Raw genomic sequence first — 24,150 nt, forward strand, 5'->3', positions numbered from 1 at the left:
GTTGATCCCGGATGTGGTGGCAAGGGAGGTAGTGGCACATGAGGTAAAGTCTGGACATCTCCCAAATTGGAGATACTGGAAGTAGAGCTGGTAAAATAGCCCGATACCCTGTGGGTGCTAATGGCCGTCTGGTTTAGAGCATATATCTGTTGTTGTATGGAGGAGCGGCGGGAATTACTCTTAATGCCCGAGTCCTTTCTGGAGGTGGCCGAGGGACATATGCTTAAACCATCCGGCCATATGCTGGAGTTGCGAGAGTGTGTGGGCTGAGGAGGTACTATCAGGGGCTGACAGGGATTACAGGTGATGGTGGCCGCCGCCACTGCTCCCAAGCCTGGCTCACCCTTGGTCGCTGTTAATGTGGAAGCTCTGGGTCGGGGCAGCGGTGAGGTCTCCGATTGACCGCTGCGGCCACACTGCGAACGATAACTGCCTGAACGACCAAAGGGCGAAATATCACTTCGGCTCTGACTTATATACGAACGAATGTCGATGATGTCATCGAACATGGAATACTGACCAGGTGAACAGCAGCTGGCATCCGGCGATCGATTGACACTGGAACAAATACCGGTGGAGGTGGCCACATGATGCAGCATGGGTTTTTGGGGTATTTCCAACATGTTTGGGTTCGGTTTGTTATTCTCTATGACCACCGGCAATTGCTGATAGCCATTGGGCTCTATAAAGGCCAAGGTCTCCTCATTCGTCGATGTACCTGTGGCCAGCGACGTCGTCATCGGCCCCATCCCCGTGGGTGTCTTTGGTCCATTGCTCATTAAACTAATGCTGACCTCAGTGCTGGTCGCCTTTTCATGAGTTCTACCCATTTCTTCAAACTTTTTCAAAAACTTTGGCACTTTCCAAACTTTTAGACGTATCTTAGGTCTAGTTGTGGAACCATTGGCCGCCAAGTGCGTTTTACCATTAGCCGCCGGTACATTATCATCATTCGTTGCATCGTTGACATCCTGCTCGGAGTCCAAACTGCCGGGTAAACTCTTCGTGGTTATTATTATCTTTGGTCTTTCGCGACAGACTATGACAGGTGGTATACCTGCCGCTGCCGGGTGTATGATACCCCTCTCCACGTCGCATTCTCGGGATTGCGACTTTTTGCGCAGTTTCATGCTTAGGGAAGTCAGTCTTGGTCTTATGGATAGAACAGGTGAGGGATTGAGGGATGACGATAGTTGGCCCACCGGCGAGGCTGGTGGCACATTTGGATGTATAACCGAAATATTGGTAGCGCTATGCGATACTGAATTCGATTGAGCCTGTATGCCGGGCAGCATAAGGTGGCTGCCATTGGAGTTGACATGAATACTGGGACAAAGACTGTTGGTGCGGGAAATATCTTTTCGGCGACCCACCACAAAGTAGGTGCGATGACCTGGAATATAGGAAAAATAAGAATTTTTTTTTAATGATTTTAACAAAGGGGGGTTGTATCTCTGTTAGAAGTCTTGCATGTTAAATGTTTCAGTTCGGCCACATACTCACCAAAAACCTCTTCTCCCTCATCCAGATAGTAAGCCTCTCCCAAAAAGCTTGCAGTTACTTCGGATATATGAACCTGTTCGGGTTTTCCTGAGGACTCCATTCTGAAGAGGTGAAAAGATTATACAAATTTTTTCATATCTCAGGATATCACCCAACTTACTTGTTGGCCAAGGAGACATCATTACTCCAGACATCGAATTTTACCCTGCGCGTACCCACTATGCCACATAACACTGTGCCGGTGTGAACACCCACTCGCATTTTCACACCCTCATGTCGTTGGGCATCAAAGCAGCGCATGGCATCGATCATGCCCAATCCCATTTCCACACAACAAATGGCATGATCCGGCCTGGGCTCGGGACACCCTGATACACAATAGTAGCAATCTCCCAGGGTGGATATCTTCTCGCAACCATTCAGTCTGCACAAATCATCAAAACGCTCAAAGAGATCATTTAGGATTTCCACCAACTGTTCGGCGGTCTTCGTTGAGGACATTCTGGTAAATCCCACTATGTCGGCAAACAGAATGCTGACATTCTCCATGCTGTGCATGTGAAAGGGACGAAATAAAGACTTGACATCATTGGAGGGACGTGGCCTCATGTAATGCGACTCTGGCTTAACACTGCCATCGTTGTTGCCATCTATGCCACCCTCGTTGAGCAGCATATCGGCCACCTTGGGTGGCATTACAGAGTGAATCATCTTCTCCTTCAACTGCTTTTCCATTTCCAACTGCCGTCTGACTAGAAGATTTTGTCCGACCTTCATAAAAGTGCCACGCATCCTCACCAAGTTCATTATCAGTACATGTAGACCCACAAAGTGTACACACAGATGACAAAGGATACGCAGCACCAAGATTTTGTAACTAAACTCAGCCTGGGCTCCATGCACAGCATTACCGGCCACCACTATGTGCGTGACCACCTCAAAGAGTACGGTATATGTTATGGCTATCGCCGCACTTAGCCACAAGGTCATGGGCAGGGCGGTGTAGATGAGCAGCACTATTTCCAAACATATGGCAAAATGGCCCAAGGGACTAAACGCACGTCCCGTATAGGTGAGAAATGCCAATGAGGTGGCACACAACAGGGCTGCGGTTATGGCTGAGGTGGCCACATGATTTGCCCTATACATATCCCAGTGGGTAAAACATATGGCCATGATTGTTATGAGCGATAGCAGAGAGAAGGAACTTGAGATAGGACGCCAGAAATCTTCGGAACCACCATCCACTAGGAAGTAGAGAAACCATGCCAGTGAGCAGAGGAGTATGTAGGAGAGAGTAAATCTGTAAAAGAGAACAAGAAGAAGAGAGGGGGAAGGTAAATAAAATGTAAAAGATGTAAAAATGTCATTAGATTGTCCAAGCATAGGATAACGACTGTACAAGTGGAGTCTTTCGAAGATAGTTGTCCTCTTCGAGAAAGGAAATCAGCCCAAGAAAAATCCTGGATGACCGGGAAAATTGAGGTCAATTGAGTCAACAGGATTATGACTGCACTAGTGGAGTCTTTCGAAGATATTTGTCCTCTACGAGGAAGAAAATCAGCCCAAGAAAAACCCTGGATGACCGGGGAGAGTCGCATCTTTGGGAAAGAGGTCCGCAGACTTTTTAGTAGAGCTCGTCGTAAAAAGTCGGAACAAACCATGAACATTCCACTAAGGAACTTCTCACTTATCAATGAGTGCTGTCTGTTGCTGTTGAGGCTTTTGATGAAAACGCATTTTCCACGGGAAACGACGGGACTGACGGAGACGCCGGAATCTTGGAATAATGAGTTTGATCGAAGGCTTATTATTACAGAATGAATGGTGAATAAATCTTAGAGGAGTTTCCAACCATTTAAGTCATCCGGACCTGGTGGAAATTTTACGGCGTTAATAAAAAAGAAGGCCGACTATCTGGCGCCCAACCTGGCGAATATTTTCACAGGGTGCCTGGGACTTCCATATACTCCGAAAGCCTGGCAAGGGGCAAGAGTGGTATTGAAACCCAAGCCCGTCAAGGCAAAGTATGCGAAACCAAAGGCCTACAGACCTATAAGCCTTACATCCTTTCTACTCAAAGCCATGGAACGTATGCGGATACCATGATAAGGAGTAGGACAACCAGCGAACTGCTCAAATACATATGGCATGCCTATGTCAAGGAAAAGTTGGGGGAGACTGTCCAGCACGAGGTTGTGCATAAAATAGAAGAATCCTTCGATGCCAAGACGTACACATTGGCGGTTTGCATTGACATCGAGGGGGCGTTTAATAATGAGCGGACCGACACAGTGATCCAATCTTTAGACCAGTGCCTGGTGGACCGGATCCTTAGACACTGGATAAACCATATGCTAAGGAACAGGTGTATAAATTGCGGATCCCATGACATAAATATAAGGAAGAAAGTGGTACGGAGCACGCCACAGGGGGGTATTTTATCGCCACTCCTTTGGGCGGCCACCATAAATGACCTATTACGGATGCTGACGGAAGAGGAATTTGAACCCATCTGCTATGCAGACAAGGTTATAATACTTCTAAGGGGATCCGAACCAGCTATGCAGAAGGGCCGAAAGGGTCTTTTAGATGGCATACGACTGAACTAGACTAAGAGGTCTCAAGGTTTACCCAGAGAAGACTAAAATCCCCCTGTTTACGACGAAGACGAAGGTGGGCCAATTTGACGCACTACGTTTCCTCAATAGAACGACTTCAACATCGGACAAGGTCAAATACATAGCAGCGATCTTGCATAGGAAACTGTAATGGAAGTGTCACATTCAGGAGCGTCCTGAGAAGGCTCACAGATGTTGGGCACAATGTAGACGGGCCCTAGGCTGGAAATAGGGCCTGAATCCTAGGATAGTCCACTGGCTCTACAGAAGCGTGATTAGACCGATACTTACTTACGCCTCAGTAGGTGAACTGCTATGGAGAAAAAGTGCAACATAAGGACCATGCAATAGGTTCAAAGAACATGTTGTCTTGGCACAGGCAGAGCGATGAGGACCACACCCACTAGGGCATTGGAGACTGTTCTAGATATCCGACCCATTGTTTAAGTGTGTGAGCAGCCACTGCGGCTATGAGACTTAAGGCGATGGGAGAAAAAGAGTGCAACGTTAGAACCATACAAAAGGTTCAAAGAACATGTTGTCTTGACTTTGGCGGAGCGATGAGGACCACGCCCACCAGGGAACTCGAGACTATTCTAGATATCCGACCCATTGACATAGAGATTAAGTATGAGGCAGCCATTGAGGCTATGAGACTTAAAGCAATGGGAGTATGGATTGAGGATGGGAGCAGATCATACAATCGCGGTTTAATCGAGGCGACGATAGGAAACCTGGAAGGAATGGAAGAGGTTTCCTATTGGATACCTGAGACGCTTCATGAGGTAAAGTGCGAGGCACTGCTGCCAGTGCCACACTCCTAGTATTGCCATCTGAAAGATCATGTTACACGGATGGATCAAAACTAGAGGACAGAGGGGACCTGGGGGTCTACATAGAGTACCCAGAGACTGAAATCTGTTTTAGACTGCCTGGCCATATTGTTGTTGTTGCAGCAGTGTGTTGTACACTGAGGCGGCAGCTCTTGCCGATGAACGATTCCATCGTGTCAATCCGGTACATACAACCAGCTGCCCTGGGATTGACTGTCTGACCATAATACGGTCTTGCATGGTGGGGTGCCAAAGCGAGGTCATCGTCTCTTCGGACAGTAAAATGGTCATTAAGGCAATAACAACCAGGGCGGTAAGGGCACGAACCGTCTTGCACTGTAAGACGGAGATTAATCTCTTGCCGCATCGTTTGGGTACAGGCCATTACGGAGTTAGGGGAAGTGAAAGGGCAGATGTTTTAGCAGTGAAGGTCAGAGACTGCCGTCTATAAACTTGGTTAACCCGAAGCCTTTCTGGTTGACGCAGTCCGAGTTAAGGGTGTGGTCGACGAACGAGCATATAACACTGTGGAACAGCGAAAAGGTAGGTAGGACGGCGAAAATCCTATGGGGTGATCCGGATCGTAAGAGGACAAGGCGATTATCAGTGCGGCAAGTGATAGCATTTGTAGGACATGTGGGGAAGATGATGAGACGTTGCACAGTGGGATGGCAAAAAACAAGAAAAATATATGGAAATAAGTCAGCCATTTATAGCTGAGGTGTTACCCAGTTTATATGCAATTTCAGGGCTCTAGAAGTCTCAGAGACCCATTGGTGGGCCGCCTTAAAAGTTGGTCACTTCGGCCCTACAAAATTTTGCTCGGGCTGTCAAAAGTGCATTTATGTTCCGTTTTTGAAAAACCAAAACTACTAAAGATATCGATCTAATTATTCACAAATTTGCAGATGAATATTAAAAAAAATGAGTTCATACTTTGGCCACATTTCTTGATGAAAACACCCAAAATCCCCACACTGGGGAAAGATGTATGGAAAATTGGCATTTTTTTAGCAAAATCTCCGTAGAGACCTCAATCCTTGGATGGCGCAAAAACATTTTTGCATGCAATAAGTTTTTAATTGGCGCAATAAAATTATATTGGGTTGCCCAAAAAGTAATTGCGGATTGTTTAAAAGAAAGTAAATGCATTTTTAATAAAACTTAGAATGAACTTTAATCAAATATACTTTTTTTACACATTTTTTTCTAAAGCAAGCTAAAAGTAACAGCTGATAACAGCCGTTGAAAAAATTTGCCTACGCCGACTATATGAAAAATCCGCAATTACTTTTTGGGCAACCCAATATTATAAAGTTGGGGCTCCCAGCTTTGCGTTTTGAGAAATCAAAGAGTTTTCCTAGTTTTTTTGTTAAAAAATGCCAATATTGTGCTACATAGATCACCAATTTATAAAAATTACACTAAAAACGCATCTACATAAAGTTTTCTTTACAATACGGTAAGCAAAATTGATAGTGCTAGGCCAAGTTTTCTCTATATATAGAGACGAAACGATGAAATTACCTATTTTTACGAAAAAATGCCAAAAATTAACTTTCACATTTTTTGATTTGTAACTCGCATAACTTTTGACTGAAGAATCAGACCTTAGCAAGTATAGCGACAAAAAAATAACAATTTTGAAATCGGTTCAGAAATGCTTTAACAAACAGCAAAATGAGAGACCAGCCTCTGTAAAAATTTCAAAAAAAAGAAATTTTTTAGTAAAATTTCTTGGACACTATAAAATATACCCCCTTTAGGCCTGTTTTTGTAGGGTTTTTTTAAAGTTCTTTTTGGCAAACAAAAAAAAAAAAAAATGAAAATCGGATCATAAATGCGCTTTTGACAGTTCGAGCAAAATTTTGTAGGACCGGGTTGACTAACTTTGAAGGCCCAACAATGAGCCCCTAGGACTTCTAGGGCTCTCAAATTTACATATAAACTGAATAACACCTCAGCTATAAACATGCAAAATTTCATGGCGATATCTCTATCCGTTCCAAAATGGTAGACTTATTTCCACTTATGTTTTTATACCCTCCACCATAGGATGGTGGAGGGTGGATATAATTTCGTCATTCTGTTTGTAACTACTCGAAATATTCGTCTGAGACCCATAAAGTATATATATTCTTGATCGTCGTGACATTTTATGTCGATCTAGCCATGTCCGTCCGTCTGTCCGTCTGTCCGTCCGTCCGCCCGTCTGTCCGTCCGTCCGTCTGTCCGTCTGTCTGTCGAAAGCCCGCTAACTTCCGAAGGAGTAAAGCTAACCGCTTGAAATTTTGCACAAATACTTCTTATTAGTGTTGGTCGGTTGGTATTGTAAATGGGCCATATCGGTCCATGTTTTGATATAGCTGCTATATGAACCGATCTTGGGTCTTGACTTCTTGATCCTCTAGAGTGCGCCATTCTTATCCGATTGGAATAAAATTTTGTACGACGTGTTTTTTTATGATATCCTACAAATGTGCTGAGTATGGTTCAAATCGGTCAATAACCTGATATAGCTGCCATATAAACCGATCTTGGGTCTTGACTTCTTGAGCTTCTAGAGGGCGCAATTCCTATCCGATTTTGCTGAAATTTGGCATGACGTATTTTATTCTTACTTTCAACAACTGTATCAAAGAAGGTTCAAATCGGTTCATAACCTGATATAGCTGTCATATAAACCGATCTGAGATCTTGAGTTTTTAGAGGGCGCAATTCCTATCCGATTTGGCTGAAATTTTATACGACGGATTCTCTCATGACCATCAACTTTCGTGTTTATTATGGTCTGAATCGGTCTATAGCCCCATACAGCTCCCATATAAATCGATCTCTCAATTTTACTTCTTGAGCCCCCAAAGGGCGCAATTGTTATTCGAATTGGCTGACATTTCATACAGGTCTCTGACATATAATTTAATTGTGGTCCAATCGGGACCATATCTTGATATCGCTCTAATAGCAGAGCAAATCTGTTCTTATATTCTTTTTTTGCCTAAGAAGAGATGCCGGGAAAATAACTCGATAAATGCGATGCATGGTTGAGTGTATATATTTGGTTGCCCAAAAAGTAATTGCGGATTTTTCATATAGTCGGCGTTGTCAAATTTTTTCACAGCTTGTGACTCTGTAATTGCATTTTTTCTTCTGTCAGTTATCAGCTGTTATTTTTAGCTTGCTTTAGAAAAAAAGTGTTAAAAAAGTATATTTGATTAAAGTTCAATCTAAGTTTTATAAAAATGCATTTACTTTCTTTTAAAAAATCCGCAATTACTTTTTGGGCAACCCATAAGATTCGGCCCGGCCGAACTTAGCACGCTTTTACTTGTTTTTTATTCTATATAAATTCCTAGTAGAAGCTCAAATCGATACTTAAACTATTGCCTCCATTAAAGATTTCCCTTAAGCCTCATCCACTTAAACTAGTTTAATGTTAGCCTAATTTAAAATTGATGGGTTTTTTGATTGAATGAACCTTGAGATTGAAAATTGCTGCGGTGACCTTTTTATCCAATTTAACCTTTTGTATTGCAACCAATTCAAGAAAAGTATGTGCTTAAGTGTACCCCCCTATGGGTGATTGGTAGCAACTCCTTAGCTGGGATTTGCTATGGCAAGACCAGCATTAGCAAGGTGTTAGAGTGGGTGGTGTTGGTATTACAAATGTTGCATGCAACCACAATTGCCTGCGAGTAATTCCTTTATGGCAAACACTTGCAACAACAAAAAATAGGGTCATTGGCCTTTTGTCTGAATTAAATGCCTGAAGTTAATTTTAAAGAAATAATTTATGGGGCTGGTTTTTTGCCTGCCATTCATTCATTCGCTGCCTTCTGAATGTCGCCCTCGGGTCAGCCATTATTTTTCATTCATTTTCAATTGATTACTGTTTGGCTAATAGTTACAAATGATAATGTTGCAAATTCTACATTTAAGGTCAAAGAGAATGATAAATGGACGATCTGGTGTTTTTTTTTTGCTCATAAATCCCTTGTTTAACTATGCAGTAAATTATCTTTTACTGTCATGTCAGGTCAAATGTCTTTGCAATGCAACTGGAAATGATATTGAATTAATGTTCATGTCCATAACTAGCAAACTTTTGTTCAATTTGTTGCGGAAAATTTAATTTAAATTTTAAATTGCCATGGGCAGCTAACAGCCATTTTATTGTCATAGTAGACATTGGTAGAAAACGGTTTTAACAATGGAAAAGTTTATAGAAAAACTTAGTGACGTTTGTAATGTGTCAGAGAAGTCAAATTTTGTCAAATGTACACTTTGATACGATATTTCAAGATTTTGCTTCAATTTGCTTTCAGAGACACTTGGCTCCAAAATTGGATGTAAAGTTCGTTTTCTACTCATCAGAGTCCCATATTGTCATAATGGGTCAAATAAGCCATTAGACGTATCTTTAGGAGGAAAAGCGCCACCTCGACTTGAACGCATATTTTAATGTCATATTCGTAACCTACTCCCTCATACCTTTCATTTAAGTCCCATACAGCCATGGTCAGTTATTATGCCCATTTGAGGGTTTTTCGGGATGGGCGACCTCCCATTACTTGGACATAATGTTTTTTTTGGCATTTTTTGTAATCTACTGCCTAATACTTTTCATTTGAGTCCCATATTGACATGAAATTCGAATATATCTGTTTAGAGAAGTTCTGGGGTTGGGGGTACCCGCTGGGTACTTGGACCCAAATTTTTATACCATATTCGTTTGCTGCTGGGTGGCGTTTTTGGGGTTAGAGAGGGGGTCCGCCTCCAGCCGATATCATAAAAATTATATAGCCTATGTTTCCTTTCAGACAAACGTACACTATATATGAAAATTTTAAGAAAATCGATTCAGCCAAGTATCAAATAGTCATAATGGGTCTAATGGCGTTTTTGAGGGGTGCCGTTATCCCCTGTACTTCGATCTGATTTTGTATGTCAGATTCGAAATCTACTCCCGAATACCATTTATTTGAGCTCCATCTTGAAATGAACGTCCAGTATGTCTGTTTGGGGGAGTTTTGGGGTGGGGGCGGCCCGATGGGTACTTGGACTCAAAATTTGATACCATATTCGTATATTACTCACCAATACCTTTCATTTGATATCTATATTGTCCCGATCGGTCCACTTTTGATTTTGGGTTGTGTTTTTAGTATAAGGGGGAGGGTCCGTCCCCTTTCCGATACCGAAAAATTATAGAGTCTATGTTTCTTCCAGACCAACCTACAAAATATGCGAAATTTCGAAAATCGGTCCTGCCGTTTTTCAGTCTATACGGAATAAACAAACCGAGTCCCATATATCCATGATTAGCTAATGTGCCCATTTTGGACGTTTTTATGGGGATGTGGTGACCCTCTATACTTCAACATGAATTTGTATGCCAGATTCGTTATCTACTCCCGCATACTTTTTATTTGGTATCCATATTGTCCTTATCGGTCCACTTTTGACTTTGGGTGGTGTTTTGGGGGTAACGGTGGAGAGTCCGCCCCCTTCCGTTATCAATAAATTATAAAGCCTATTCGTACTTCCTGACCATATTCGTAATCTACTCCCGAATACCTTTCATTTGAGTCCCATATTGTCATGATCGTCAAATAAACTTAATTTGAGGAGTTTTAGGGCTGGAGCGGCCGAATGGGTACTTACACTCAAATTTTAATACCATATTCGTAATCTACTCCCGAATACCTTCCATTTGAGTCCCATATTGTCATGATCGTCAAATAAACTTAATTTGAGGAGTTTTAGGGCTGGGGCGGCCCGATGGGTACTTAGACTCAAATTTTAATACCATATTCGTAATCTACTCCCGAGTACCTTCCATTTGAGTCCCATATTGCCATGATCGTCAAATAAACTTATTTTAAGGAGTTTTGGGGATGGGGCGGCCCTCCAGGTACTTGGATCCGATTTTTATTACGTAATTCGTAATCTACTCTTGAATAATTTTCATGAGAATCCCATATTGTCCCGATCGGTCCACTTTTATTTTGGGTAGTACATTTGGGGTAAGGGGGAGGGTCCGTCCCTCTCCCGATATTAAAAAATTATATAGCCTATGTGTAATTTCAAGGTTATCGGTTCAGCCGTTTTGGAGTCTATACGGTACAAACAAACAAACCGACAAACAAACACAAATTGAATTTTATATATAAGATAAGCAGCTCACCCCTTTCGTTGACATCCGAACTTCCCCAAATTTGGTGGTGTGCATTTGCATCACTTCCTACAGAAGCGGCTTCAACCAGCGACTTAAGGTTTGAAGGCGGCATCTCTGAATCGTGTGCCATACATAGGGAAGTCAGCCAGTATTGAGACTTGTTTATTTTAAGGCTGACTACTACTAAACCTTTAGTGTTTAGCGACAGAAGAAAAAAACCATTTAGTCTACCCTTTGCAAGAATACAGGCTTTGTGTGTCTCCCATTCCCCATACCCTTGAGTAGTTTAAATCCCGGAATTCTTAGTTCACGAACCATTTCTCCACACACCCATGGTTTCTGGTTAAGAACCACGTCAAATCCCCTTGCCATCAGGAGGACCTTTAGTGCCGCCGAAGCGGGCTTACAATGGTGGAGATTTATCTAAAGAAACCGGACCATAGTCAGGATTCAGAATTTCCACAACCAATGCGTTCGCCTCGTCTTCTGAGTCCGCCATGAGTTCATCCTCACAAAATTCTCTAGATCTTGTCATGATGAGCTTCCGTACGCATCCAAGGGGCAGGTGAGAAAGCTGTGGAACCACTCTTTCCTCAGGACACTTGCGGTGTGGACGATTCCTCCTTAGATGGTTCACTAGCTGCTGCTGTCGAAGTACTTTTTAAGCTCCCTTCTTCCCCGCTGGGGCGCACCTTGAGCTCAGTACTACCGGATGACCTCCTTCCATCAGGAGGACCTTTAGTGCCGGCGAAGCGGCCTTACAATGGTGGAGATTTATCTAAAGAAACCGGACCATAGTCAGGATTCAGAATTTCCACAACCAATGCGTTAGCCTCGTCTTCTGAGTTCGCCAGGAGTTCATCCTCACAAAATTCTCTAGTTCTTGTCATGATGAGCTTCCGTACGGATCCAAGGGGCAGGTGAGAAAGCTGTGGGACCACTCTTTCCTCAGGACACTTGCGGTGTGGACGATTCCTCCTGCTGCTGTCGAAGTACTTTTTGAGCTCCGTGCTTACCCGCTGGCGCACACCTTGAGCCCAGTACAACCGGATGACCCACACATACAGGGCTTGTCAGGTTCCGTTTCAATGCCATTCCCTCCTGTCTCGATTGTGGCAGAGCGATTTTCAGTCTCTTGCAATCCGCCAGACTTTAGCGAAGTGATCGATAGTTCCTCAGGCAAGTGTTCACTAACAAATGCTGAGTAGTCTTCTGATTCCCCAACACCACCGCTTCTATTGACCTTCAGTTTCAACATGTCGTATCCGTAGGATACAACCCCTACAGACTAGTTGAGGTCTGCGAGACAGCCGGAGTTGAGTACGAAGACTGCATGTCTCCGGTCACCATCAGCCAATCTACCAATCTTCCAATCGGTAGTTGAAAGATTGGGATTACATTATCTTAGTCTTCCAAGTATCGATTCGGGATCTGAGGGAATCCTTGGTATCCAAGCATGCGCCATTGGTCGAGAAGGAATATATTTCTTCTTGACTAAACCTAGTTCTGCACCTTGCCAGATCTCACCAATCTTTTTTTAGCGCACAACGATACATTTCAATTGAGCTTTGATTGCCGAAGACAATTAGTTTGTATCGGCCTCGATACCAGCCTGCATCGTCACAAACTGGAGGAGACCCAGGAAATTCAACAAGAACATCGGAGTATACTGATGACAGTCCATTGACTATATAGACCGATTTTCCGATAAAGGGTCTGAAGCTCATAAACGCTTTATTTATTACCTGATTTCGCTGAAATTTAAAACAGTAAGTTATTTTAAGCCTTCTGACATCCGACCTAAATATGGATTAGATCGGTCCATATTTAGATATAGCTGTCATATAGACCGATCGCCCGATAAAGGGTCTGAAGCTCATTAAAGCTTTATTTATTACCCGATTTCGATGAAATTTAAAACAGTAGGTTATTTTAAGCCTCCCGACATCTGATCTAAATATGGATTAGATCGGTCCATATTCAGATATAGCTGTCATATAGACTGATCTCCCGATAAAGGGTCTGAAGCTCATTAAAGCTTTATTTTTCATCCGATTTCGCTGAAATTTGCAACAGTGAGTTATTTTAAGCCTCCCGAAATCTGATCCAAATATGGATTAGATCAGTCCATATTTAGATATAGCTGCCATATAGACCGATCTCCCGATAAAGGGTCTGAAGCTCATAAAAGCTTTATTTATTACCCGATTTCGCTGAAATTTAAAACAGTGAGTTATTTTAAGCCTTCTGACATCTGACCTAAATATGGTTCAGATCGGACTATATTAAGATATAGCTGCCATATAGACCGATCTCCCGATAAAGGGTCTGAAGCTCATTAAAGCTTTATTTTTCATCCGATTTCGCTGAAATTTGCAACAGTGAGTTATTTTAAGCCTCCCGAAATCTGATCCAAATATGGATTAGATCGGTCCATATTTAGATATAGCTGTCATATAGACCGATCTCCCGATAAAGGGTCTGAAGCTCATAAAAGCTTAATTTTTTATCCGATTTCGCTGAAATTTGCAACACTGGGTTATTTTAGGCCTCCCAACATCTGATCTAAATATAGATTAGATCGGTCTATATTTAAATATAGCTGTCATATAGACCGATCGCCTGATAAAGGGTCTGAAGCTCATAAGGGCTTTGTTTATTACCCGATTTCGCTGAAATTTAAAACAATAAGTTATTTTTAGCTTCCCGACATCTGATCTAAATATGGATTAGATCGGTCCATATTTAGATATAGCTGTCATATAGACCGATCTCCCGATAAAGGGTCTCAAGGCCATAAAAGTATTATTTATTACCCGATTTCGCTGAAATTTGAAACAGTGAGTAGGCTAAGACCTCCCAACATCCGCCCTAAATATGGTTCTGATCGGACTATATTTAGATATAGCTGGCATATAAACCGATCTGCCGATAAGGGGACTATTAAAGCATTATTTATTACCCGATTTCGATGAAATTTTAAACAGTGAGTTTTTCTGGCCACAATTTTTATTCGATTGGGAAATTTTGAACCGCATTTGGCACGATTGTTCGAAGTCGTAACAGAAGGCTTTGAATAATTGTGCCAAATGCAGTTCAAATCGGTGAGTAACCTGATATAGCTTTCGTATAAACCAAGACTCCGACTTGATTTCTTAATCCTCTAGAAGCCACAATTACTGTTCGATTTGGCCGAAATTTTGCACAAAGTGTTTTGTCCAAGTTTGGCAAGTAAAGTAAAATGATGGCCTTCAGTTCAGTTTGTGGACATTTTTAGCAGAATCCATGGTGGGGATTTCCTAAGATTCGGCCCCGGTACATTTTTACTGGTTTGCCGGTACATTTTTACTGGTTTGCCTTGAAAGAGAAACCGCATAAAATTCGACCCGACCAAAATTTGCTTTTGAATATCTGTTGAAGAGTGACAGAATGGACATTTTGATGTTTTACAAACGAAATGCCACCCGTTCGTTGGTGGCTATAACAAACAAAAGGCGACTATTTGTCATCATCAGTTCTTTTTTGGGTGCCATGTTATAGGACTATGCCACAATATTTTTTGTTTAAAGCGAAAAAATTACGTGTTTTGGAGTTTTTAGCTTCTTCAAACTGTTTTTTTTTTAGTGTTTGTCAGATAAATATCAAAAGGAGGAAATAAAGTTAGCATGACTCTTCGATAACAAATGGCAAAAGTTTCGTTATCAGCTGAATTTTAAATAGACGTTATATGAATCACGTCGAAGACATCTCACATTTCAAGCTTTTTATTTTCGTTAGATTAAGACAACATTATTATTGATTAGTTGCATTTACTTTTGATGTGCGACAACGACTCTGGCATTTTTCCAATTTGAGGAGCATTGTCTTTTAGTCTTCATGGCTAAAACATTATCTCGACTATTGTCGGCATACTGCTCGATTAGAGTAGACGTCAGCACTAAAGACCATTGTAAAGTCGGCATTTTTTCTGTGAGTTTTTTTTTTTCAGTCGCTAATGATTACGAAAGTTTTAAAGTTCTTTGCTAATACTTTTCGATTGACAGGCTACAAGTCTTGGTTTTATTAACTTTTAATCTACAGAAATTTTTGAGGTTGCCTTTTTCTCCATTCGCCCTCTCACTTTTAATCTTCTCTCTTAGGTTGGTTGTGGTATTAAAAAAGTTTTAATTGCTGTTAATAAGGAGCAGTAATAAGATTGTTTAAATTAGTTCGGATAGGCTCACTACATACCGCAACAAAAAGGCGATATGATGTGGGCCATCATAGAGGGGTTGGCTTTAATTTCATTTTCCACTTCAATTAAACTAAGTTGTGTCACGTTGCGGAATCGCTCATTATGGCGATGACAGTGTTTACTAAAACTTTTGGTGAAATAATGGATAATGAATGAAATCCAAGAGGATGGGAGAGAAAAATATCTGTAGCAAGATGAATGGGGTGATTGAGTCGCTTTCTCCCAAACGCTTTCTCTAGCAGGAAAACCCCATTGGAGTACTCAGTTTAGTAGTTTACATGTGATCGGTAAATAAACTTTAAGTCATGATGACTTATGTATCGAAAGCTTGCAACTTTTGGAACGAATAGGGCTAGCCAATTAAAAAGTTGCTCAAGTATGTCTTTTTAAAGTATGGTTGCCCAAAAAGTAATTGCGGATTTTTCATATAGTCGACGTTGACAAATTTTTTCACAGCTTGTGACTCTGTAATTGCATTCTTTCTTCTGTCAATTATCAGCTGTTACCTTGCTTTAGAAAAAAAGTGTAAAAAAGTATATTTGATTAAAGTTCACTCTAAATTTTATTAAAAATGCATTTAATTTCTTTTAAAAAATCCGCAATTACTTTTTGGGCAACCCAATAGCTTGGCTGAGAATGTACAGGGGCCAAATTGATACTTGTCCATATAACATTCTTATCCAATATCCAGATCATGTAAGGCCCAAATCGTTCAAAACTGTCAAATAGCCCTCAGGCAAACCAATATCCAGACACAAAGTCCTCAACTACTTTTATCTCAAAATTTGTCAGCCTTTCTTTAAAAAGTATTTTTCCCCTTTTTTAAACAATTTCCTAAATCAAACTCTCTTTTCACTTCATGCCACAACGGCTTTAAGTTGAAATTTATTAAAACTGCAAAACGTGTAGAGCATATCGATTAAAAAGACCACACTTTAATTCGACCTAGTTTTAATGCCGTTAAAAAGCGAAGCGAAGCAAAGCAAAGGAAAGCGGAATTGGCACATGTGTGCCAAAGCGGAAAAAGTCAATAAAAATGACAAGAAATATGTCCAACACAAAAACAATGTCGCCACTAACAAATAAAAAAAAAGTCCAACTGTGTGTTTTTTCATGTCAGTACAAGAAAGAGAGTTGGTGTGTATGTATGCATGTATGTGTGTCCATATGGCATGTTTGTATAGAGACATTTATAAATGATGATGTTGATGTTAACTTTATGACTTAACCACTCATACTCGTCGCTGTGCTATCCTTTACCATGTTCATGTTGTTGTATGAATCGCCAACATTGTATTTTATTCGATGTGCATTGGTGTTTGTGTATATGTGTGTGCCATGTGCCATGCGATTCATGCGATTCTGTGTGTATTAACCTCCTGTTTGTTGTTAAATCAACCTGGAGTCATGCTGTTTGTTGAATGGGTGTCTGTGTGTGTGTGTGTGTGTGCGTGTGCACTTGGGTTTATGGCATTCACCAAAACAAAGGCAATGAACTCCCATATGCAGTTGGTTGAATATACGCAATTTGCATAGTTCTTCATTTCAGTATGTGAGTGCAATGGAAAAATTTGAAACTTGAATATACAGGGTGTGGCCAAAGGTGGAGTACTAATTTCGATACATTTCTCGGTAATTTTGTTATAAATTTAAATGGTGGAAGTAATCAAAATAAGTGATTTAAATTTTTTGAAAAGAATATAGGGTGCGACAGAGAAAATAACTTAGCAGAAAAGCCGATAAAATCAAAAGTAGTTTAGTTATTCGGTGGTGGGTATAGCAACACATCGAAACATCCAATTCCGACCCCATCTTATATATAAAATTCAAATAGTGTTTGATTGTCCGTTTGTTTGTTTGTTTGTCTGTTTGGTTGTTTGTTCCGTATAGACTTAAAAACGGCTGAACCGATATCCTTGAAATTTTCACAGATTGTGTAGGTTGGTCTAGAAGGTAACATAGGCTATTATGGGTTGCCCAAAAAGTAATTGCGGATTTTTTTAAAAGAAATTAAATGCATTTTTAATAAAACTTAGAATGAACTTTAATCAAATTTACTTTTTTTACACTTTTTTTCTAAAGCAAGCTAAAAGTAACAGCTGATAACTGACAGAAGAAAGAATGCAATTACAGAGTCACAAGCTGTGAAAAAAGTTGTCAACGCCGACTATATGAAAAATCCGCAATTACTTTTTGGGCAACCCAATAATTTTTTGATATCGGGAGGGGGGCAGACCCTCTCCCTTACCCCAAAAGTTATACCCAAAAATAAAAGTGAACCAATTGGGACAATATGGGATTCGAATAAAAGGTATTCAAGAAAAGAGTACGAATTTAATAATAAAAGTTGGGTCCAAGTACCTGGGAGGCAGCCCCAGCCCCAAAACCCCTTAAAATAAGTTTATTTGACGATTATGACAACATGAGACTCAACTGAAATGTATTCGGGAGTAGATTACGAATATGGGCAGCAATTAGGAATAGGCTTTATAATTAATTGATAACGGAAGGGGGCGGACCCTCCACCGTTACCACCAAAAACTCCACCCAAAATCAAAAGTTGACCGATAAGGACAAAATGGGTTTCAAATGAAAAGTATGCGGGAGTAGTTAACGAATCGGGCATACAAATTTATGTCGAAGTATAGGGGGTCACCCCACCCACACAAAAACGCCCAAAATGGGAACATTAGCCAATCACGGCTATATATGGGACTCGGTTTGTTTGTCTATACGGAATTTTTTTCTCGAATCGATGGAAACATAGCCTAAATAATTTTTCGGTATCGGAAGGGGGACGGACCCTCCCCCTTATGACAAAAACACAACCCAAAATCAAAAGTGGACCGATCGGGACAATATAAGTATCAAATGAAAGGTATTGGAGAGTAGAATACGAATATGGTATAAAAATTTGAGTCAAGTACCCAGCGCGCCGCCTCAACCCAAAAACTCCCCCAAACAGACATATTGGACGTTTGTTTCAATATGGGGCTCAAATGAAAGGTATTCGGGAGCAGATTTCTAATCTGGCATACACATTTAGATTGAAATATAGGGGGTCACACCACTCATCAAAAAAACCATTTGACCCATTACGACTATATGATACTTGGCAAAACCGTAGTAGGTGTCTCTTTTCTTCATAAAGATACGTAAAATGAGTTATTTGACCCATTATGACAATATGGGAATCAAATGAAAGGTATTTGAGAGTAGAAAACGAATTTGATATCCAATTTTGGAGCCAAGTGTTTTGGGGTACGCCCTAAAGCACCCCCTTAACTGAACTTAATTTCCGTTGGGAATAAAGAACGAATTTGATATCTTTTTTCATAGCAAAGTGCCGGTGGCCGCCCCAGCCCCAAAACATCCTCCAAATGGTTCATATTTACCGGCCATGGCAATATGGCGCTCAAATTAAATGCATTTGGAAGTGCAGCATTTCCATGATATCCATATTTGAGTCGAAATGTCTAAGGTGCCATCCCTCCCCTAATTAGAACATTACCCTAAGGAAGAACATTACCACCAGGAACCGAGAAGGGGCAAATTCATCAACCAGTGCTTTCCGATACAAGTTTAAACTCAATGTTTTGTTTTTATAGCCGAGTCCGAACGGCGTCTTGCAGTGCGACACCTCTTTGGGGAAATTTTTTAAATGACCATGCATGACATTGTACCTCGCAAATGTCGCCAATATTAAGAGGGGATAAACACCGCTTTGTCCAAATTTCTCGCCAGGATTCGAACGCGTTCAGCGTCATAGGCTACAATGGCACGAATTCGATATTCGCATTCAGGGCGAAGTGTTACCACTCTAAAAAGATATTAGAGAGTTAAAGAAGGCGTAGCGGAGCGGGCCCGGTTCTGCTAGTAAAGTTTATAGATATATGACGATCTAGCCATGTCCGTCCGTCCGTCTGCCTGTTAAAATCGCGCTATAGTCTTTAAAAATAGAGATATTGAGCTGAAATTTTGCACAGATTCTTTTTTTGTCCATAAGCTGGTTAAGTTCGAAGATGGGCTATATCGGACTATGGCTTCATATAACCCCCATATAGACCGATCCGCCGATTTAGGGTCTTAGGCCCATAAAAGCCACATTTATTATCCGATTGTACTGAAATTTCGGACAGTGAGTTGCGTTCGGCCCTTCCACATCCTTCGTCAATTTGGCCCCGATCGGTCCAGATTTGCATATAGCTGCCATATATACCGATCCTCCGATTTAGGGTCTTGGGCCCATAAAAGCCACATTTATTATCCGATTTTGCTGAAATTTGGGACAGTGAGTTGTGTTAGGCCCTTCGACATTCTTCTTCAATTTGATTTAGAAAGGTTCAGATTTGGATATGGCTGCCATATAGACCGATCTCTCGATTTAAGGTTTTGGGCCTATAAAAGGTGCATTTATTATCCGATTTTTCCAAATTTTGGGACAGTGAGTTGTGTTAGGTCCCTCGACATCCCTATTCAATTTGACTATGATCGGTGCAGATTTGGATATAGCTGCCATATAGACCGATCCTCCGATTTAGGGTCTTAGGCCCATAAAAGCCACATTTATTATCCGATTTTGCTGAAATTTGGGACAGTGAGTTGTGTTAGGCCCTTCGACATTCTTCTTCAATTTGATTTAGAAAGGTTCAGATTTGGATATGGCTGCCATATAGACCGATCTCTCGATTTAAGGTTTTGAGCCCACAAAAAGCACATTTATTGTCCGATTTCGCCGAAATTTGGGACATTGAGTTGTGTTAGGCTCTTTGACATTTTTCTGCAACTTGGCTCAAAACGGTCCAGATTTGGATACAGCTGCCATATAGGCCGATCTCTCGGTTTAAGGTTTTGAGCCCGTAAAAAGCAGAGTTATTGTCCGATGTCGCCCAAATTCGGGACAGTGAGTTGTGTTGGGCCCTTTGACATTCTTCTTCACTTTGACTTAGATCGGTTCAGATTTGGATATAGCTGCTATATAGACCGATCTCTCGATTTAAGGTTTTGGGGTCATAAAAGGCGCATTTATTGCCCAATTTCGCCGAAATTTGGGACCATGAGTTGTGTTAGGCTCTTTGACATTTTTCTGCAACTTGTGGACTTGATTTCGAACGACTGTTCTTTACGAACGGTAGCGCAGGGGTTAGCATGTCCGCCTATGACGCTGAACGCCTGGGGTCGACCATCTGAAAAACCTTTCCCCTCCTAATGCTGGCAACATTTGTGAGGTACTGTGCCATGTAAAACTTCTCTCCAAAGAGGTGTCGTACTGCGGCACGCCGTTCGAACTCGGCTATAAAAAGGAGGCCTCTTATCATTGAGCTTAAACTTGAATTGGACTGCACTCATTGATATGTGAGAAGTTTGCTCCTCATTAATATGTGAGAAGTTTGCCCCGGTTCCTTAGTGGAATGTTCATGGGCAAAATTTGCGTTTGTTCTTTACGTACGACCCGATTGGTTATCGCATGTGTTTTGTTTTTTTTTTTTAGAATTCTACATAAAACATTAGCATTCATATTAATATTAGTTTCAAAATGTTTGCCTTATGGCGGTTGCATGTTTTTATTGTTTTCGTGGAAGTGATTTGTGTTTTTTATTGTTTTCGGTGGAAATTTTCATTAAGTCATTAAGGCATTCACATATGAAAGTTTGTGATTACGTTTCGTGTTATTGATCCACAAAAGGTATTGATATGGAAAATTATACCAAAATTTTGAGGGTGAGGTTGAATTTGTGTGTGTTAACCAAATGATTTTTTGTCTCATACAATTTTTTCATGGAAAAAGTATTTTTTTATTTTTTATGGGCACTCTATCACTTTAATTGGCTATGACAGAACATTTGTCCCATCAGCCGAACGTAGAACACCAAGTTTCGAGGTGTCTCCACACAGGCTGGAATTTTGAGATCCGGCTTGTGTGATGTTCATTGTTATCATCCACAGGTTGCGGATAGTGGAGAGCTTTATTTTTAGGCGGAAATGCTGCAAATGCGGCCGACTGCATTCAGCGATTCAAAGAGTAGAGTCTCTGTGAGGGGTCAGGTGGCTCTTCATAAATACTGAGTGCCAATGATACTTTAAAAGACAAGGTGAGTTGTTAGTGCCTTCACATAACCAATGGCCATCAACAGCGTCTGTTCCCAGGTAAGGGACGGCTGGAGGCGAGCGTCCGATATTGGAGCAAGCGGCTCTCAATATCGAGGGATACACGTGCGATCCCACAAAACCCAAGCGGTTGGGGCACAGGGCCAGTAAACCGCCCCCGGAAAATTAGAAAAATCCCCCTGGGAAAAATAAGCGTAGTAAGAATGGTCACTGGTAACACATTTACACATTATTTCCAACCCCCGCGGGATTAAGCTCTAGTGTACAAACTTAAATGTGTTTCATTTTTGGCTGGTATGAAGAGTAATTTTTGTCAACTACTATTATATTGGTGGCCCAAAAAGTAATTGCGGATTTTTTAAAAGAAAGTAAAAACGCGTTTTTAATAAAACTTAGAATGAACTTTAATCAAATATACTTTTTTTACATTTTTAAAATAAAATAATGATAAAATTTGTCAACGCCGACAATATGAAAAATCCGCAATTACTTATTGGGCAACCCAATTGATCATATGAAAAATGGGCTAAAAATCTAATTTCAATGTCTTGATATACTTTTAATATTTTCATACGAATAGCCAACTGCTTGTTTCTAATAATGCTTTTCTAAAAATTTCGTTTATATTATGAAAACCATAATTTTTACTTACCTATATCTCATTCGTATATGGCTGAAAACACTCGTCTGATACTGACCCTCCAGCACGGCTGAATCGAATTTGGGATCAAGCCATGAGTTAGAGGCAGCTCTTTCAAAGGCGACGGGTAACATGACGCTGCAGCAGGAATGACGACGACCGGTTTGACTTAAATAGGCTTGTATGTGGGGTGCTAATGCGATTTGTATGTCATCGGTGGAATTGTTACGACTGTCATTGGCTAAAACGCCAGGTGGCATGGCGGGGAAGCTGACTGATTGTCGACGCGACTGCAAAAAAACCAAAGAGCAAAGAAAAAGAAAATCAATATTTAAATAAAAACCCAAATGATTAAAAAATATGTTTCATGAAATGGCAAACTTGAATGCAAAGATATGGCTATTCAATAAACCCAGAGATGAGGGTACCCCATTGCGTATACTTAATTAGCCAACAAACATACGCACCCCAGTACCCAGGCAAAAGAACCCAAGGGCCATGTACCAACTTGCTGCAGCTATTGCTTAGTTTGTTGTTACTTTTTAATCCATTTGCAGCCCTTTTTTTTCCTGCCCATAAAGTGTTCAGTGCCGTTAACACTATGACTATGTTGACTACTCGAAGTGTGCTTGCCTCGTTTGCTGGCATTCTTTAATCTCTTTAATTTCCTCAGGTTATTGCAATTTGTTTCTTCTATGCCTTTGCCATACAATTTCAGAGTTTCTCTCAGCTATGCTCCAGCACAGAGCAGCCAATTAATTGCATTTTACACTTATTGTGCTCCCATTACATGCTTGGCTAACCAAAAGCAATTAAAAGCCATTGCCTTTTGGTAACACCCCAACATCCTTCGCTCATTCCGGCATTCGTTCGTTGACTTGGTGCACAGTTTGCTTCATTTCCAAAACCAAAGGGGAAAGAGTCTAAATGAGTTTTTATGGCAATAAACACAAAAAACTTTCACTCGATATAATGTTGGGGAATTGGGAGAAGTAGGGGAAAAAAAAAATTTACACAATTATGGTTGATATTAAATATGAAAAAGAAATTATATAGGAAACGAAAGATGGAAGTTGCAAGAGTAAGGCGGTGCATAGTGTGCATGGTTGAAAGGCAAGTGTTTTGGGGTTTTTAAATACTTTTGCATGGAAAATAAGCCATAACTAAATCCTTAATCTTTATAGCTTTAAGCTTACAAAAGTTTGAGAAAGGTTTTTTCAACTGATATCATGAATTAAGGTAAAGTTTATTTATTGGGTTGCCCAAAAAGTTATTGCGGATTTTTTAAAAGAAATTAATGCATTTTTAATAAAACTTAGAATGAACTTTAATCAACGCCGACTATATGAAAAATCCGCAATTACTTTTTGGGCAACCCAATATATAGATTATTTTATCTTAAATCTTTCTTGGCCGAGCTGAATCGTATTTTGCAAGTTAATTGGCCGGTATCCCTTTATAAGCAAACACAGGATAAAAGACGAAAATTGCCATGTTATTGGAGCCATTTCAGATTAAGAGTTGATTCGGACCATCCTTGCTAAGGATTTTGAAGATCGTAGTAGAAGTCATTATGCAAAATTATGCTGACAAATTGGATAAGAAGTGCGCCCTATTCGGGCTCAAGAACTAGAATCAGGAGACCGGTTTAAATAAGAGCTATATAAGGTTATAGACCGATTCAGACCATAGTTGGCATGCATGTGGAAGGTCACATGAAAAGTCGTTGCACAAAATTCAAGATAAATCGGATAAGAATTGTCCTCTCTATAGACTCCACAAGTAAGAGCGTGCTAAGTTCGGTAGGGCCGAATCTTATATACCCTCTACCATGGATCGCATTTGTCGAGTTCTATGCGCGGTTTTAGACAAACAAAGAATATTGAATAAGAACTGTTATGCTATTGGAGCTATATCAAGTTATAGTCCGATTCGGACCATAAATGAATGCTAAACATTGTAGAAGTCATTGTGTAATATTTCACTTCATTCGGATAAAAATTGCGCCTTGTAGGGGCTCAAGAAGCAAAATT

General features: G+C 40.7%; 1 protein-coding gene across 5 annotated transcripts in view; it reads right to left on the minus strand.

Moving 5' to 3' along the window:
* The window catches only part of LOC106094127 (adenylate cyclase type 9), a 364,714-nt gene that overhangs the window by 2,137 nt on the left and 338,427 nt on the right, over nucleotides 1-24,150 (minus strand). For 4 of the 5 annotated variants that reach the window (XM_059367976.1, XM_059367979.1, XM_059367978.1 and 1 more), the window contains 4 exons: nucleotides 22,130-22,407; nucleotides 1,664-2,806; nucleotides 1,504-1,604; nucleotides 1-1,393 (listed from right to left, as the gene is read on the minus strand). The exon at nucleotides 1-1,393 is cut by the window's left edge and continues 2,137 nt beyond it. In XM_059367976.1, coding sequence (XP_059223959.1) covers nucleotides 1-1,393; nucleotides 1,504-1,604; nucleotides 1,664-2,806; nucleotides 22,130-22,407 — 2,915 coding nt within the window. The remainder of the gene's footprint in view (nucleotides 1,394-1,503; nucleotides 1,605-1,663; nucleotides 2,807-22,129; nucleotides 22,408-24,150) is intronic. The other variant, XM_059367980.1, reaches the window with a different exon arrangement.

The sequence above is a fragment of the Stomoxys calcitrans genome, chromosome 4, assembly GCF_963082655.1.
Source record: "Stomoxys calcitrans chromosome 4, idStoCalc2.1, whole genome shotgun sequence".
Classification (NCBI taxonomy): Eukaryota; Metazoa; Arthropoda; class Insecta; order Diptera; family Muscidae; genus Stomoxys; species Stomoxys calcitrans.